The sequence below is a fragment of the Anomaloglossus baeobatrachus genome, chromosome 4, assembly GCF_048569485.1.
Source record: "Anomaloglossus baeobatrachus isolate aAnoBae1 chromosome 4, aAnoBae1.hap1, whole genome shotgun sequence".
Classification (NCBI taxonomy): domain Eukaryota; kingdom Metazoa; phylum Chordata; class Amphibia; order Anura; family Aromobatidae; genus Anomaloglossus; species Anomaloglossus baeobatrachus.
The window spans coordinates 5,073,218-5,090,367 of NC_134356.1; the positions used below are offsets into that span (position 1 = coordinate 5,073,218).

Below are 17,150 nucleotides of genomic sequence, written 5' to 3' on the forward strand. Positions count from 1 at the left end.
CAAGAGAAGGTGAGTGGAAACTCGGAGCTCGGGGTTCGCGGCGGCTCGTGTGCCCGTCTGACTGGCAACGATTCTAAGCAAAATTAACTTCTGGCAAGAAATTACACAAAGCGGCCAAAAAAAACAGGGATCACAGAGATGGGCCGGGCGCGATCCGCAGAACAGAAGAATAACTGTTGCTGCCTGTTTGCTTTGGCCTCGGCCGCGGCCGCCGTGGTGGCAACTACCTGGAGCTGACACAAAGTATTCCTGTAGCCCGGAGCCCCCGATCCACACAGAGCACATTTCACAGGATGGCAATTAAAGCGTCAGGCGAATGTGAGACGCACGCACCAAGCACAAAAACTGGGGGGAAAAAAAAAGAAAATAACATTTCTTCACATTCTGTACAAGAGTAATATAAGAAACAAGACAAAACCCACAAAGGTCGGTCTGTCCCGAGAGCGTCAGATATGGAAATGTCCGCGGCCGCGAGGAGGCGCGTCTAGAGGAAGGGGCAACGGACAAGCAAAGTCCTGTGCGCTCGAAAAAAATCCAACATCAAGGAGCGAATGATGCAGAGCGAAGGGTTAAAAAGAGCGAACGATGCAGAGCGAAGGGTTAAAAAGAAGAGCCAACGATGCAGAGCGAAGGGTTAAAAAGAGCGAACGATGCAGAGCGAAGGGTTAAAAAGAAGAGCGAACGATGCAGAGCGAAGGGTTAAAAAGAAGAGCGAACGATGAAGGGAGCAAAGTCATCAGTAACGAGGAGCCGCAGATACCACTGAGCATGCACCCGCCCCGGACCCACGGGGGTCGCCCCACCACACCCTCCCCCAGACCCCAGGGACCCTGCGACACCCTACAAGTCACCCCCAGGGCCACCACACCATAAACGGACCCCCAAGGGCCACCCCACAGCCACGATGCATCCTAAATGGGGCTGTCCCACCGCCTCCGATGCACCACTGATGCCCACACAAGGACCCTGAGGGGCCACCCCACAGCCACGATGCATCCTAAATGGGGCTGTCCCACCGCCTCCGATGCACCACTGATGCCCACACAAGGACCCTGAGGGGCCACCCCACAGCCACGATGCATCCTTAATGGGGCTGTCCCACCGCCTCCGATGCACCACGGATGCCCACACAAGGACCCCGAGGGGCCACCCCACTGCCACCGATGCCCCACCACCACTGATGCACCCTATAAGTATTCTTGGGGGCCCCCACCATACCATCACAAGAAACAGATTGTCCATGTAGAAGAAAGCTAGAAGTTGTCAGTTTCTTCCATCCTCAGCAGATAGAGCTTTGTTTGTTTCCTTTCCAGCGGAAGGTGAGGCCATTGCTGCCATTTTCCTAATTTAAAGAGGTGAATCGTGATGGAAAGTGCTGAGGAAACTCCTCCCAGGACCCCCCGACCCTTCCCTGACCGTGTCCTCTGTACAGAATGGCTGCAATCCAGAATACAAACAGTTACACAACTTCTGGAAAATTCATACAGTGAAGCGTCCTCTGTGGCGGCTCCCGCAGGGGTGTCCTCTGTGGCGGCACCCGCAGGGGCGTCCTCTGTGGCGGCTCCCGCAGGGGCGTCCTCTGTGGCGGCTCCCGCAGGGGCGTCCTCTGTGGCGGCTCCCGCAGGGGCGTCCTCTGTGGCGGCACCCGCAGGGGCGCCCTCTGTGGCGGCACCCGCAGGGGCGCCCTCTGTGGCGGCACCCGCAGGGGCGCCCTCTGTGGCGGCACCCGCAGGGGCGCCCTCTGTGGCGGCACCCGCAGGGGCGTCCTCTGTGGCGGCACCCGCAGGGGCGTCCTCTGTGGCGGCACCCGCAGGGGCGTCCTCTGTGGCGGCACCCGCAGGGGCGTCCTCTGTGGCGGCTCCCGCAGGGGCGTCCTCTGTGGCGGCACCCGCAGGGGCGTCCTCTGTGGCGGCTCCCGCAGGGGCGTCCTCTGTGGCGGCTCCCGCAGGGGCGTCCTCTGTGGCGGCTCCCGCAGGGGCGTCCTCTGTGGCGGCTCCCGCAGGGGCGTCCTCTGTGGTGGCTCCCGCAGGGGCGTCCTCTGTGGCGGCTCCCCTCTCGGAGGTCGCTGTTGCGGTGAATAAGAGCTCATATATTCTATAAATGCGTTTTATCCTCTAGAGATCTGAAGTGCAAATATTGGTTACAGTCTTGTCAGCGTCTGGAGACGTTTCGGGGGGATTTCATCCCGCCGTCGGCCCCATCTCAGCGCAGGAGGACTTTTCCTCGTTTTTCGTGTCTCGCACCTGAGAGCCGCGACTACAGTTTTCTGCTTACAAGTAAAATAAAAAATGAACAATAATTAACCCCAAACAATAATTAACCCCGCGAGCGGTGGTCCCGGCGGTCCGGAGATTGTCGTAACATTGTCCTAACGAAAGTCGGAGCAGAATATTCCGCACGGATTTGGCACTTGCTGCCCCCCATGATCTGACGGGTGGAGACTGGCGGGAGGCCGGGGGTCCGCGCACAACACTGAGATACCGGGGAGGGGCAGGCGGCCAGGAACAGCGATTTGTTAGGAGCATTAACAAAAAAAAAAAATAAAAAATAAAATAATAATTAAAATATAAAAACGAAATCTTATTCCTCTTTAAACTTTAGCACAAAACGACAAAACACATTCACAAGCCACTTGTTGGCACTGTGTACCTGAGAAGTCTAGAACATTTCCCAACAAACAGCCAGAAACTTTTTACATTTTTTTTTTCTTAATACGAAAAAAACCCAAAACAATAAAACCTAAGTGTTGTAGGGTAAGACGTCAGTGCTGAGCAGCGCGTTACTGGCATGTTTTACCCATAGCTTATCCCATTCTTTTGGTGGAATCGTCCTTGTCTTTCGCTTTTCCCGCCCGTCCGCGTGTGTGAGCGCCAGAGCAGTTCGTAGTAACAGTCAGTGGATTGGTGGCGCCGTTGAGAGTCCACACGATTCCGGCTCTCGCCGCCCGGATCAGTTGGTTTGCTCGGCGCTGTGGTGCTCGCTGTCGCTGCCGTAATCCGCGTCCGGGTCCTCGTCCTCATCGTACTCGTCGTACATTTCACCGTTGATGTCGTTACTCGGAGCCTCCTCCTTGATGTGCGGCTCCTCCGCTTTTAGGCTGTAAGTGCTTTGGATGACCTGCATGCCGGGCTCGGGGCTACTGGACACACTCGAATGTTCGGAGGGCAAGTGGGGGGACGGCATGCCCGCCATAGCTATGGCTCCCGGGTACACCACGCCCGACGGCGTCAGCGGGATCTGTGCTTGCTGGCTGGAGAGAGAAACGCGACAAAATGTCAGACAAAGCGAAGAGGAGAGAGAGAAAAGAGAGGAGAGAAGAGAGAGAAAAGAGAGGAGAGAGAGAAAAGAGAGGAGAGAGAGAAAAGAGAGAGAAAAAGAGGGAGAGAAAAAAAAGAGAAAGAAAGAGGAAAAGAGAGAAAAAAGAGGGAGAGAAAAAAAGAGAAAGAAAGAGGGAGAGAGAAAAAAGAAAGAAAGAGGGAGAGAAAAAAGAGAAAGAAAGAGGGAGAGAGAAAAAAGAAAGAAAGAGGGAGAGAAAAAAAAAAAGAGGAAAAGAGAAAATAAAAAGGAAAAGAGAGAAAAAAAAGAAAGAAAAGAGAGAAAGAAAAGAGAGAAAGAAAGAGGAAGAGAGAAAAAGAGAGAGGAAAGAGAGAAAGAGAAGAGAAACAAGACAAAATGTCAGAAAAAGAGAAGAAAAGAGAGAGAAAAAGAGGGAGAGAGAAAAGAGGGAGAGAAAAAAGAGAAAAAGAGAGAAAAAAGAGGGAAGAGAGAGAGAAAAGAGAAACAAGAAAAAATGTCAGAAAAAGAGAAGAGAGAGTAAAAGAGGGAGAGAGAAAAGAGAGAAACAAAGAGGAAAAGAGAGAAAAAAAGAGGGAGAGAGAAACAAAGAGGAAAAGAGAGAAAGAAAGAGGGAGAGAGAAACAAAGAGGAAAAGAGAGAAAGAAAGAGGGAGAGAGAAAAGAGAGAAACAAAGAGGAAAAGAGAGAAAGAAAGAGGGAGAGAGAAAAGAGAGAAACAAAGAGGAAAAGAGAGAAAGAAAGAGGGAGAGAGAAAAGAGAGGAGAGAAAAGAGAGAGAAAAAAAAGAGAGAAAAGAGATAAAAAGAGGGAGAGAGAAAAAAGAGGGAGAGAAAAAAAAGAGAAAGAAAGAGGAAAAGAGAGAAAAAAGAGGGAGAGAAAAAAAGAGAGAGGAAAGAGAGAAAGAGAAGAGAAACAAGACAAAATGTCAGAAAAAGAGAAGAAAAGAGAGAGAAAAAGAGGGAGAGAGAAAAAGAGAGAGGAAAGAGAGAAAGAGAAGAGAAACAAGACAAAATGTCAGAAAAAGAGAAGAAAAGAGAGAGGAAAAGAGGGAGAGAGAAAAGAGGGAGAGAAAAGAGAGAAAAAGAGAGAAAAAAGAGGGAAGAGAGAGAGAAAAGAGAAACAAGAAAAAATGTCAGAAAAAGAGAAGAGAGAGTAAAAGAGGGAGAGAGAAAAGAGAGAAACAAAGAGGAAAAGAGAGAAAGAAAGAGGGAGAGAGAAACAAAGAGGAAAGAGAGAAAGAAAGAGGGAGAGAGAAACAAAGAGGAAAAGAGAGAAAGAAAGAGGGAGAGAGAAAAGAGAGAAACAAAGAGGAAAAGAGAGAAAGAAAGAGGGAGAGAGAAAAGAGAGAAACAAAGAGGAAAAGAGAGAAAGAAAGAGGGAGAGAGAAAAGAGAGGAGAGAAAAGAGAGAGAAAAAAAAGAGAGAAAAGAGATAAAAAGAGGGAGAGAGAAAAAAGAGGGAGAGAAAAAAAAGAGAAAGAAAAAGGAAAAGAGAGAAAAAAGAGGGAGAGAAAAAAAGAGAAAGAAAGAGGGAGAGAGAAAAAAGAGGGAGAGAAAAAAAGAGAAAGAAAGAGGGAGAGAAAAAAAAGAAAGAAAGAGGGAGAGAAAAAAAAAAGAGGAAAAGAGAAAATAAAAAGGAAAAGAGAGAAAAAAGAGAAAGAAAAGAGAGAAAGAAAAGAGAGAAAGAAAGAGGAAGAGAGAAAAAGAGAGGAAAGAGAGAAAGAGAAGAGAAACAAGACAAAATGTCAGAAAAAGAGAAGAAAAGAGAGAGAAAAAGAGGGAGAGAGAAAAGAGGGAGAGAAAAAAGAGAAAAAGAGAGAAAAAAGAGGGAAGAGAGAGAGAAAAGAGAAACAAGAAAAAATGTCAGAAAAAGAGAAGAGAGAGTAAAAGAGGGAGAGAGAAAAGAGAGAAACAAAGAGGAAAAGAGAGAAAGAAAGAGGGAGAGAGAAAAGAGAGAAACAAAGAGGAAAAGAGAGAAAGAAAGAGGGAGAGAGAAAAGAGAGAAACAAAGAGGAAAAGAGAGAAAGAAAGAGGGAGAGAGAAAAGAGAGAAACAAAGAGGAAAAGAGAGAAAGAAAGAGGGAGAGAGAAAAGAGAGAAACAAAGAGGAAAAGAGAGAAAGAAAGAGGGAGAGAGAAAAGAGAGAAACAAAGAGGAAAAGAGAGAAAGAAAGAGGGAGAGAGAAAAGAGAGAAACAAAGAGGAAAAGAGAGAAAGAAAGAGGGAGAGAGAAAAGAGAGAAACAAAGAGGAAAAGAGAAAGAAAGAGGGAGAGAGAAAAAAAAGAGAGAAAAGAGAAAAAAGAGGGAGAGAAAAAAGAGGGAGAAAAAAAGAGAAAAGAGAGAAAGAAAGGAAAAGAGAAAAAAAGAGAGACAGAAAAGAGAGCGAAAAAGAGAGAGGAAAGAGAGAAAGAGAAGAGAAACAAGACAAAATGTCAGAAAAAGAGAAGAGAAGAGAGAGAAAAAGAGGGAGAGAGAAGAGAGAGAAAAGAGAGAGAAAAGAGAAACAAAGAGGAAAAGAGAGAAAGAAAGAGGGGGAGAGAAAAATAAAGAGAGAGAAAAGAGAGAGAAAAAGAGAGGAAAGAAAAAAGAGAAACATGACAAAAATCAGAAAAAGCAAAGAAAAGAGAGAGAAAAAGACAGGAAAGAGAGAAAGAAAAAAGAAACAAGACAAAATGTCAGACAAAGAGAAGAGAGAGATAAAGAAAGAGGGAGAGAGAAAAGAGAGAAAGAGAGGAAAAGAGAGGAAAAAGAGAAAAAAAGAGAGAAAAATAGAGCAAGGAAAGAGAGAAACAAAGAAACATGATAAAATGTCAAAGCGAAGAAGAGAGAAAATGAAAGAGGGAGAGAGAAAAAAGAAAGAGGAAAAGAGAAAAAAAGAGGGAGAGAAAAAAGAGGGAGAAAAAAAGAGAGAAAAAAGAAAAAGAGAGAGAAAAAGAGAGGAAAGAAAAAAGAGAGAAACACGACAAAAATCAGATAAAGCAAAGAAAAGAGAGAGAAAAAGAGAGGAAAGAGAAAAAGAAACAAGACAAAATGTCAGACAAAGTGAAGAGAAAGAAAGAGAAATAGAGATGAAGAGAAAGAAAGAGAAATAGAGAAAAAGAGAGAAAAGAGAAAGAGGAAAAGAGAGAGGAAAACAGAGAGAAAGAAAGAGAGAGGGAGAGAGAAAAATAGAGAAAGAAAGAGGAAAGAGAAAAAGAGGAAGAAAGAAAGAAAAAGAGAGAAATGGAGAGGAAAGAGAGAAAGAAAGAGGGAGAGAGAAAAGAGAAATAGAGAGAAAGAAAGAAAGAATAAAATAGAGAAAAAAAGAGGGAGAGAAAAAATGAGAGAAAAAAGAGAGAGAAAGAAAGAGAAATAGAGAGAAAAGGAAAAGAGAGAAAAAAAAGAAACAAGACAAAATGTCAGACAAAGCGAAGACAAAGCGAAGAGAAAGAAGAGAGAAAGAAAGAGGGAGAGAAAAAAGAGAGAAAAAGGAAAAGAAGAGAGAAAAAGGAAGAGAGAAAGAAAGAGTTAAACAGAAAGAACAAAGGAAAAGCGAGAAAGAGAAAGAAATAAAGAGACAGAGAAAGAAAGAGAAAAGGAAAGAGAAACAAGACAAAACTGTCAAAGTAAAGAGAAAGAGGGATAGAGAGAAAAAGAGAAGGAAAATATAGAGACTGAGAGATAAAACAAGAGAGAGAGAAAGAAAAAAAAGAAAAGAGAAAGAAAAAAGACAGACCATAGAAGAGAGAGAGAAAAATAGAGGGAAAAAGAGAGAAAGAAAGAAACAAAAGAAGAGAGAAAAAGAGGATGAGAGAGAAAGAAAGAAAAAAAAAAAAAGAAAGACCAAGAGATAAAAGAAGAGAGAGAGAGGAAGAGACAGTGAAAGAAAGAAAGAGAAAAGTGGAGAGAAAGAAAAGAGAGACAAAAGAAGAGAGAAAGGAAGAGGGAGAGAAAAAAATAGAAAAAAAGAGAGACAAAAGGAGAGAAAGAAAGAGAAAGAAAGAAAAAAAGAAAGAGCAAAAGAGGGAGAAAGAGAAAGCAATAGGGAAAAAGAAAGAGAGAACGAGAGAGAGAAAGAAAAAGAGAAAGAGAACGAAAAAGAGAGAAAAAGAAAATGACAGAAAGAATAAGAAAAAGAATGAGAAAGAGAAAAAAAGAAAGCGTTAGAAAGCAGGAGAGAGTGTGGAGAGAGCATAGAGGAGGAGAGCAGCGGCGGCTCCGCACCCGACGTTGAAGTACTGCCTCATCTCCTGCCGCCGGCTCCTCATGATGGCTTTGTACTCCCCGATCCGCAGCTTCTTGCCGTCCACCAGGCAGGTGCGCTTGGGCCGCGGCTTGTACTTGTAGTCCGGGTACTTCTCCAGGTGCTGCTTGCTGAGCCGCGCCTGCTCCTCGTAGTACGGCTGCTTCTCCAGATTGGTCATGGCTTTCCAGCGCGACCCTGAGCAATGGAAGGTCTGGTTATCTCAAGACGATACGCCGCGGCCTCGGAGAGCGATATTAATAGATCCACACATCCTCAGGCACGTCATCACCGCGCACAACTACCACCACCATCATCCTACAAAACTGCAACCAGTGATCACCCGACACAAGAGATTCCCAAACCCCCGGGATCTGCCAGGTGTGGAAAGGAGAGACGCACCGACACCGCTTATGTCCAGGGAGAACAACATGAAGGGAGCAAAAGTGTTTCTGCACTTGCTCCCTCGTGTCTGCACTGGCTCCCTCGTGTCTGCACTTGCTCCCTCGTGTCTGCACTGGCTCCCTCGTTTCTGCACTGGCTCCCTCGTTTCTGCACTCGCTCCCTCGTTTCTGCACTTGCTCCCTCGTTTCTGCACTCGCTCCCTCCTTTCTGCACTGGCTCCCTCGTTTCTGCACTGGCTCCCTCGTTTCTGCACTCGCTCCCTCGTGTCTGCACTCGCTCCCTCCTTTCTGCACTGGCTCCCTCCTTTCTGCACTGGCTCCCTCGTTTCTGCCCTTGCTCCCTCGTTTCTGCACTGGCTCCCTCGTTTCTGCACTGGCTCCCTCGTTTCTGCACTGGCTCCCTCGTTTCTGCCCTTGCTCCCTCGTTTCTGCACTCGCTCCCTCGTTTCTGCACTCGCTCCCTCGTTTCTGCACTCGCTCCCTCGTTTCTGCACTCGCTCCCTCGTTTCTGCACTCGCTCCCTCGTTTCTGCACTCGCTCCCTCGTTTCTGCACTGGCTCCCTCGTTTCTGCACTTGCTCCCTCGTTTCTGCACTTGCTCCCTCGTTTCTGCACTGGCTCCCTCGTTTCTGCACTCGCTCCCTCGTTTCTGCACTCGCTCCCTCCTTTCTGCCCTGGCTCCCTCGTGTCTGCACTGGCTCCGTTTCTGCACTTGCTCCCTCGTTTCTGCACTGGCTCCCTCGTTTCTGCACTTGCTCCCTCGTTTCTGCACTTGCTCCCTCGTTTCTGCACTTGCTCCCTCGTTTCTGCACTTGCTCCCTCGTTTCTGCACTTGCTCCCTCGTTTCTGCACTTGCTCCCTCGTTTCTGCCCTTGCTCCCTCGTTTCTGCACTTGCTCCCTCGTGTCTGCACTGGCTCCCTCGTTTCTGCACTGGCTCCCTCGTGTCTGCACTTGCTCCCTCCTTTCTGCACTGGCTCCCTCGTTTCTGCACTTGCTCCCTCGTTTCTGCACTGGCTCCCTCATTTCTGCACTGGCTCCCTCGTGTCTGCACTGGCTCCCTCGTTTCTGCACTGGCTCCCTCGTTTCTGCACTGGCTCCCTCGTTTCTGCACTGGCTCCCTCGTGTCTGCACTGGCTCCCTCGTGTCTGCCCTTGCTCCCTCGTTTCTGCACTGGCTCCCTCGTTTCTGCACTTGCTCCCTCGTTTCTGCACTGGCTCCCTCGTGTCTGCACTGGCTCCCTCGTTTCTGCACTGGCTCCCTCGTGTCTGCACTCGCTCCCTCGTGTCTGCACTCGCTCCCTCGTGTCTGCACTCGCTCCCTCGTGTCTGCACTCGCTCCCTCGTGTCTGCACTCGCTCCCTCGTGTCTGCACTCGCTCCCTCGTTTCTGCACTGGCTCCCTCGTTTCTCCACTGGCTCCCTCGTTTCTCCACTGGCTCCCTCGTTTCTGCACTTGCTCCCTCGTTTCTGCACTTGCTCCCTCGTTTCTGCACTCGCTCCCTCCTTTCTGCACTCGCTCCCTCGTTTCTGCACTGGCTCCCTCGTGTCTGCACTTGCTCCCTCGTGTCTGCACTTGCTCCCTCGTTTCTGCACTTGCTCCCTCCTTTCTGCACTCGCTCCCTCCTTTCTGCACTCGCTCCCTCGTTTCTGCACTGGCTCCCTCGTGTCTGCACTTGCTCCCTCGTGTCTGCACTTGCTCCCTCGTTTCTGCACTTGCTCCCTCGTTTCTGCACTTGCTCCCTCGTTTCTGCACTTGCTCCCTCGTTTCTGCCCTTGCTCCCTCGTGTCTGCACTTGCTCCCTCGTGTCTGCACTTGCTCCCTCGTTTCTGCACTTGCTCCCTCGTTTCTGCCCTTGCTCCCTCGTTTCTGCACTGGCTCCCTCGTTTCTGCACTGGCTCCCTCGTTTCTGCACTGGCTCCCTCGTTTCTGCACTTGCTCCCTCGTTTCTGCACTCGCTCCCTCCTTTCTGCACTGGCTCCCTCGTGTCTGCACTGGCTCCCTCCTTTCTGCACTCGCTCCCTCCTTTCTGCACTCGCTCCCTCCTTTCTGCACTCGCTCCCTCCTTTCTGCACTCGCTCCCTCGTTTCTGCACTGGCTCCCTCGTGTCTGCACTTGCTCCCTCGTGTCTGCACTTGCTCCCTCGTTTCTGCACTTGCTCCCTCGTTTCTGCACTTGCTCCCTCGTTTCTGCCCTTGCTCCCTCGTGTCTGCACTTGCTCCCTCGTGTCTGCACTTGCTCCCTCGTTTCTGCACTTGCTCCCTCGTTTCTGCCCTTGCTCCCTCGTTTCTGCACTGGCTCCCTCGTTTCTGCACTGGCTCCCTCGTTTCTGCACTTGCTCCCTCGTTTCTGCACTTGCTCCCTCGTTTCTGCACTCGCTCCCTCCTTTCTGCACTGGCTCCCTCGTGTCTGCACTGGCTCCCTCCTTTCTGCACTCGCTCCCTCCTTTCTGCACTCGCTCCCTCGTTTCTGCACTGGCTCCCTCGTGTCTGCACTTGCTCCCTCGTGTCTGCACTTGCTCCCTCGTTTCTGCACTGGCTCCCTCGTTTCTGCACTCGCTCCCTCGTTTCTGCACTCGCTCCCTCCTTTCTGCACTCGCTCCCTCCTTTCTGCACTGGCTCCCTCGTGTCTGCACTTGCTCCCTCGTGTCTGCACTGGCTCCCTCGTGTCTGCACTGGCTCCCTCGTTTCTGCACTCGCTCCCTCGTGTCTGCACTCGCTCCCTCCTTTCTGCACTGGCTCCCTCGTGTCTGCACTGGCTCCCTCCTTTCTGCACTCGCTCCCTCCTTTCTGCACTCGCTCCCTCCTTTCTGCACTCGCTCCCTCGTTTCTGCACTGGCTCCCTCGTGTCTGCACTTGCTCCCTCGTGTCTGCACTTGCTCCCTCGTTTCTGCACTGGCTCCCTCGTTTCTGCACTCGCTCCCTCGTTTCTGCACTCGCTCCCTCCTTTCTGCACTCGCTCCCTCCTTTCTGCACTGGCTCCCTCGTGTCTGCACTTGCTCCCTCGTGTCTGCACTGGCTCCCTCGTGTCTGCACTGGCTCCCTCGTTTCTGCACTCGCTCCCTCGTGTCTGCACTCGCTCCCTCATGTCTGCACTCGCTCCCTCGTTTCTGCACTCGCTCCCTCGTTTCTGCACTCGCTCCCTCGTGTCTGCACTCGCTCCCTCGTTTCTGCACTCGCTCCCTCGTTTCTGCACTCGCTCCCTCGTTTCTGCACTCGCTCCCTCCTTTCTGCACTCGCTCCCTCGTTTCTGCACTGGCTCCCTCGTGTCTGCACTTGCTCCCTCGTGTCTGCACTGGCTCCCTCGTGTCTGCACTGGCTCCCTCGTTTCTGCACTCGCTCCCTCGTGTCTGCACTCGCTCCCTCGTGTCTGCACTCGCTCCCTCGTGTCTGCACTCGCTCCCTCGTGTCTGCACTCACTCCCTCGTTTCTGCACTGGCTCCCTCGTTTCTCCACTGGCTCCCTCGTTTCTCCACTGGCTCCCTCGTTTCTGCACTTGCTCCCTCGTTTCTGCACTTGCTCCCTCCTTTCTGCACTTGCTCCCTCCTTTCTGCACTCACGCCCTCCTTTCTGCACTCGCTCCCTCGTTTCTGCACTGGCTCCCTCGTGTCTGCACTTGCTCCCTCGTGTCTGCACTTGCTCCCTCGTTTCTGCACTTGCTCCCTCGTTTCTGCACTTGCTCCCTCGTTTCTGCACTTGCTCCCTCGTTTCTGCACTTGCTCCCTCGTTTCTGCACTTGCTCCCTCGTTTCTGCACTTGCTCCCTCGTTTCTGCCCTTGCTCCCTCGTGTCTGCACTTGCTCCCTCGTGTCTGCACTTGCTCCCTCGTTTCTGCACTTGCTCCCTCGTTTCTGCCCTTGCTCCCTCGTTTCTGCACTGGCTCCCTCGTTTCTGCACTGGCTCCCTCGTTTCTGCACTTGCTCCCTCGTTTCTGCACTTGCTCCCTCGTTTCTGCACTCGCTCCCTCCTTTCTGCACTGGCTCCCTCGTGTCTGCACTGGCTCCCTCCTTTCTGCACTCGCTCCCTCCTTTCTGCACTCGCTCCCTCCTTTCTGCACTCGCTCCCTCCTTTCTGCACTCGCTCCCTCGTTTCTGCACTCGCTCCCTCGTGTCTGCACTTGCTCCCTCGTTTCTGCACTTGCTCCCTCGTTTCTGCACTTGCTCCCTCGTTTCTGCACTTGCTCCCTCGTTTCTGCACTTGCTCCCTCGTTTCTGCACTTGCTCCCTCGTTTCTGCCCTTGCTCCCTCGTGTCTGCACTTGCTCCCTCGTGTCTGCACTTGCTCCCTCGTTTCTGCACTTGCTCCCTCGTTTCTGCCCTTGCTCCCTCGTTTCTGCACTGGCTCCCTCGTTTCTGCACTGGCTCCCTCGTTTCTGCACTGGCTCCCTCGTTTCTGCACTTGCTCCCTCGTTTCTGCACTTGCTCCCTCGTTTCTGCACTCGCTCCCTCCTTTCTGCACTGGCTCCCTCGTGTCTGCACTGGCTCCCTCCTTTCTGCACTCGCTCCCTCCTTTCTGCACTCGCTCCCTCGTTTCTGCACTGGCTCCCTCGTGTCTGCACTTGCTCCCTCGTGTCTGCACTTGCTCCCTCGTTTCTGCACTGGCTCCCTCGTTTCTGCACTGGCTCCCTCGTTTCTGCACTGGCTCCTTCGTTTCTGCACTCGCTCCCTCGTTTCTGCACTCGCTCCCTCGTTTCTGCACTCGCTCCCTCGTTTCTGCACTCGCTCCCTCGTTTCTGCACTCGCTCCCTCGTTTCTGCACTGGCTCCCTCGTTTCTGCACTGGCTCCCTCGTTTCTGCACTGGCTCCCTCGTTTCTGCACTTGCTCCCTCGTTTCTGCACTGGCTCCCTCGTTTCTGCACTGGCTCCCTCGTTTCTGCACTGGCTCCCTCGTTTCTGCACTGGCTCCCTCGTTTCTGCACTGGCTCCCTCGTTTCTGCACTTGCTCCCTCGTTTCTGCACTTGCTCCCTCGTTTCTGCACTTGCTCCCTCGTTTCTGCACTTGCTCCCTCGTTTCTGCACTGGCTCCCTCGTTTCTGCACTGGCTCCCTCGTTTCTGCACTGGCTCCCTCGTGTCTGCACTCGCTCCCTCGTGTCTGCACTCGCTCCCTCGTGTCTGCACTCGCTCCCTCGTTTCTGCACTCGCTCCCTCGTTTCTGCACTCGCTCCCTCGTGTCTGCACTCGCTCCCTCGTGTCTGCACTCGCTCCCTCGTTTCTGCACTCGCTCCCTCGTGTCTGCACTCGCTCCCTCGTTTCTGCACTCGCTCCCTCGTTTCTGCACTGGCTCCCTCGTTTCTGCACTTGCTCCCTCGTTTCTGCACTTGCTCCTTCGTTTCTGCACTTGCTCCCTCGTTTCTGCACTGGCTCCCTCGTTTCTGCACTTGCTCCCTCCTTTCTGCACTTGCTCCCTCGTTTCTCCACTGGCTCCCTCGTTTCTGCACTTGCTCCCTCGTTTCTGCACTTGCTCCCTCCTTTCTGCACTCGCTCCCTCCTTTCTGCACTCGCTCCCTCGTTTCTGCACTCGCTCCCTCGTGTCTGCACTCGCTCCCTCGTGTCTGCACTTGCTCCCTCGTTTCTGCACTTGCTCCCTCGTTTCTGCACTTGCTCCCTCGTTTCTGCACTTGCTCCCTCGTTTCTGCACTGGCTCCCTCGTGTCTGCCCTTGCTCCCTCGTGTCTGCACTTGCTCCCTCGTGTCTGCACTTGCTCCCTCGTTTCTGCACTTGCTCCCTCGTTTCTGCACTGGCTCCCTCGTTTCTGCACTCGCTCCCTCGTTTCTGCCCTTGCTCCCTCGTTTCTGCACTTGCTCCCTCGTTTCTGCACTTGCTTCCTCGTGTCTGCACTCGCTCCCTCGTTTCTGCACTCGCTTCCTCGTGTCTGCACTCGCTCCCTCGTTTCTGCACTTGCTCCCTCGTTTCTGCCCTTGCTCCCTCGTTTCTGCACTGGCTCCCTCGTTTCTGCACTGGCTCCCTCGTTTCTGCACTTGCTCCCTCGTGTCTGCACTTGCTCCCTACTTTCTGCACTTGCTCCCTCCTTTCTGCACTTGCTCCCTCCTTTCTGCACTTGCTCCCTCCTTTCTGCACTTGCTCCCTCCTTTCTGCACTTGCTCCCTCCTTTCTGCACTTGCTCCCTCCTTTCTGCACTTGCTCCCTCCTTTCTGCACTTGCTCCCTCCTTTCTGCACTTGCTCCCTCCTTTCTGCACTGGCTCCCTCCTTTCTGCACTGGCTCCCTCCTTTCTGCACTGGCTCCCTCGTTTCTGCACTGGCTCCCTCGTGTCTGCACTTGCTCCCTCGTGTCTGCACTTGCTCCCTCGTTTCTGCACTGGCTCCCTCGTTTCTGCCCTTGCTCCCTCGTTTCTGCCCTTGCTCCCTCGTTTCTGCACTGGCTCCCTCGTGTCTGCACTTGCTCCCTCGTGTCTGCCCTTGCTCCCTCGTTTCTGCACTGGCTCCCTCGTTTCTGCACTGGCTCCCTCGTTTCTGCCCTTGCTCCCTCGTTTCTGCCCTTGCTTCCTCGTTTCTGCACTGGCTCCCTCGTTTCTGCACTTGCTCCCTCGTTTCTGCACTTGCTCCCTCGTTTCTGCACTTGCTTCCTCGTGTCTGCACTCGCTCCCTCGTTTCTGCACTTGCTTCCTCGTGTCTGCACTCGCTCCCTCGTTTCTGCACTTGCTCCCTCGTGTCTGCACTTGCTCCCTCGTTTCTGCCCTTGCTCCCTCGTTTCTGCACTGGCTCCCTCGTTTCTGCACTTGCTCCCTCGTTTCTGCCCTTGCTCCCTCGTTTCTGCACTTGCTCCCTCGTTTCTGCCCTTGCTCCCTCGTGTCTGCACTTGCTCCCTCGTTTCTGCACTTGCTCCCTCGTTTCTGCACTGGCTCCCTCGTTTCTGCACTTGCTCCCTCGTGTCTGCACTTGCTCCCTCGTTTCTGCACTGGCTCCCTTGTTTCTGCACTTGCTCCCTCGTTTCTGCACTTGCTCCCTCGTTTCTGCACTTGCTCCCTCGTGTCTGCACTTGCTCCCTCGTGTCTGCACTTGCTCCCTCCTTTCTGCACTGGCTCCCTCGTTTCTGCACTGGCTCCCTCGTTTCTGCACTGGCTCCCTCGTTTCTGCACTGGCTCCCTCGTTTCTGCACTTGCTCCCTCGTGTCTGCACTTGCTCCCTCGTGTCTGCACTTGCTCCCTCGTGTCTGCACTTGCTCCCTCGTTTCTGCACTGGCTCCCTCGTTTCTGCCCTTGCTCCCTCGTTTCTGCCCTTGCTCCCTCGTTTCTGCACTGGCTCCCTCGTTTCTGCCCTTGCTCCCTCGTTTCTGCACTGGCTCCCTCGTGTCTGCACTTGCTCCCTCGTGTCTGCACTTGCTCCCTCGTTTCTGCACTGGCTCCCTCGTTTCTGCCCTTGCTCCCTCGTTTCTGCACTGGCTCCCTCGTTTCTGCCCTTGCTTCCTCGTTTCTGCACTTGCTCCCTCGTTTCTGCACTGGCTCCCTCGTTTCTGCACTTGCTCCCTCGTTTCTGCACTTGCTCCCTCGTTTCTGCACTTGCTCCCTCGTTTCTGCACTTGCTCCCTCGTTTCTGCACTGGCTCCCTCGTTTCTGCACTGGCTCCCTCGTTTCTGCACTTGCTCCCTCGTTTCTGCACTGGCTCCCTCGTTTCTGCACTTGCTCTCTCGTTTCTGCACTTGCTCCCTCGTTTCTGCACTGGCTCCCTCGTTTCTGCACTTGCTCCCTCGTTTCTGCACTTGCTCCCTCGTTTCTGCACTTGCTCCCTCGTTTCTGCACTTGCTCCCTCGTTTCTGCACTTGCTCCCTCGTTTCTGCACTGGCTCCCTCGTTTCTGCACTTGCTCCCTCGTTTCTGCACTTGCTCCCTCGTTTCTGCACTTGCTCCCTCCTTTCTGCACTGGCTCCCTCGTTTCTGCACTTGCTCCCTCTTTTCTGCACTTGCTCCCTCGTTTCTGCACTTGCTCCCTCCTTTCTGCACTTGCTCCCTCGTTTCTGCACTTGCTCCCTCGTTTCTGCACTTGCTCCCTCCTTTCTGCACTGGCTCCCTCGTTTCTGCACTTGCTCCCTCTTTTCTGCACTTGCTCCCTCGTTTCTGCACTTGCTCCCTCCTTTCTGCACTTGCTCCCTCGTTTCTGCACTTGCTCCCTCGTTTCTGCACTGGCTCCCTCGTGTCTGCACTGGCTCCCTCGTTTCTGCACTGGCTCCCTCGTTTCTGCCCTTGCTTCCTCGTTTCTGCACTGGCTCCCTCGTTTCTGCACTTGCTCCCTCCTTTCTGCACTTGCTCCCTCGTTTCTGCACTGGCTCCCTCGTTTCTGCCCTTGCTTCCTCGTTTCTGCACTTGCTCCCTCGTTTCTGCACTTGCTCCCTCGTTTCTGCACTTGTTCCCTCGTTTCTGCTCTGGCTCCCTCGTTTCTGCACTTGCTCCCTCGTGTCTGCACTTGCTCCCTCGTGTCTGCACTTGCTCCCTCGTTTCTGCACTTGTTCCCTTGTTTCTGCACTTGCTCCCTCGTTTCTGCACTTGTTCCTCGTTTCTGCACTTGCTCCCTCGTTTCTGCACTTGCTTCCTCGTTTCTGCACTTGCTTCCTCGTTTCTGCACTTGCTCCCTCGTGTCTGCACTTGCTCCTTTGTTCTGGGGTTTCTCTTTTCGGATCTGCTCTGAATTTGCACGTTGTCTGTGACTACTGTACGTGTAATCAGAGAAAGCTGCGCTCTCGGCTCCTGATTTTCGGCCAAACAGTCGGAGGCGATTCCTTCTGTTCCCAATTTCAGGAACGTCTGATTAACACCAGATCTCCGGAGCCTGGAGACCGTCAGCCGCGCTCTGCGGAGACGCCACAAATGTCAGCCCGCCGCGAGCGCCTGCTGCCGGATCAGCTGAGACGTGGATAATGGACGTTTTCGCGCGGCGGCGGCACGTGCGGCCCATTGATGTGGGGGGTGCGGGGGGGGGGGGGCTTACCTAATATCTTGCTGATGTTGGAGTTGTGCATGTCGGGGAAGGCCTGCAGGATTTTCCGCCGCTCGTCTTTGGCCCACACCATGAACGCGTTCATTGGCCGTTTAATGTGCGGCTCGCTGTTTCCGCGCCCCCGAGACTCACGATATATCCGCGATTCTGACACCCCGGCACTGCCTGCAGAAAAGATCAGAGCGAAAGGACGTCAGGGCATAGAAAAAGAACGGAGGCCGAGATGACGGGCGTGTATACTTATACAGCGAGTGTGAGATAACGGGTGTGTGTATACTTATATAGTGAGT

General features: G+C 52.5%; 1 protein-coding gene across 1 annotated transcript in view; it reads right to left on the minus strand.

Moving 5' to 3' along the window:
* Positions 1–831: 831 nt before the first annotated feature.
* The window catches only part of SOX5 (SRY-box transcription factor 5), a 70,449-nt gene continuing 54,130 nt past the window's right edge, over positions 832–17,150 (minus strand). Inside the window, exons 7-9 of the mRNA XM_075342549.1 lie at positions 16,852–17,025; positions 7,496–7,712; positions 832–3,250 (exon numbers count right to left, since the gene is read on the minus strand). Of these exons, the coding sequence (XP_075198664.1) occupies positions 2,950–3,250; positions 7,496–7,712; positions 16,852–17,025 (692 nt within the window). The 3' untranslated portion in view covers positions 832–2,949. The remainder of the gene's footprint in view (positions 3,251–7,495; positions 7,713–16,851; positions 17,026–17,150) is intronic.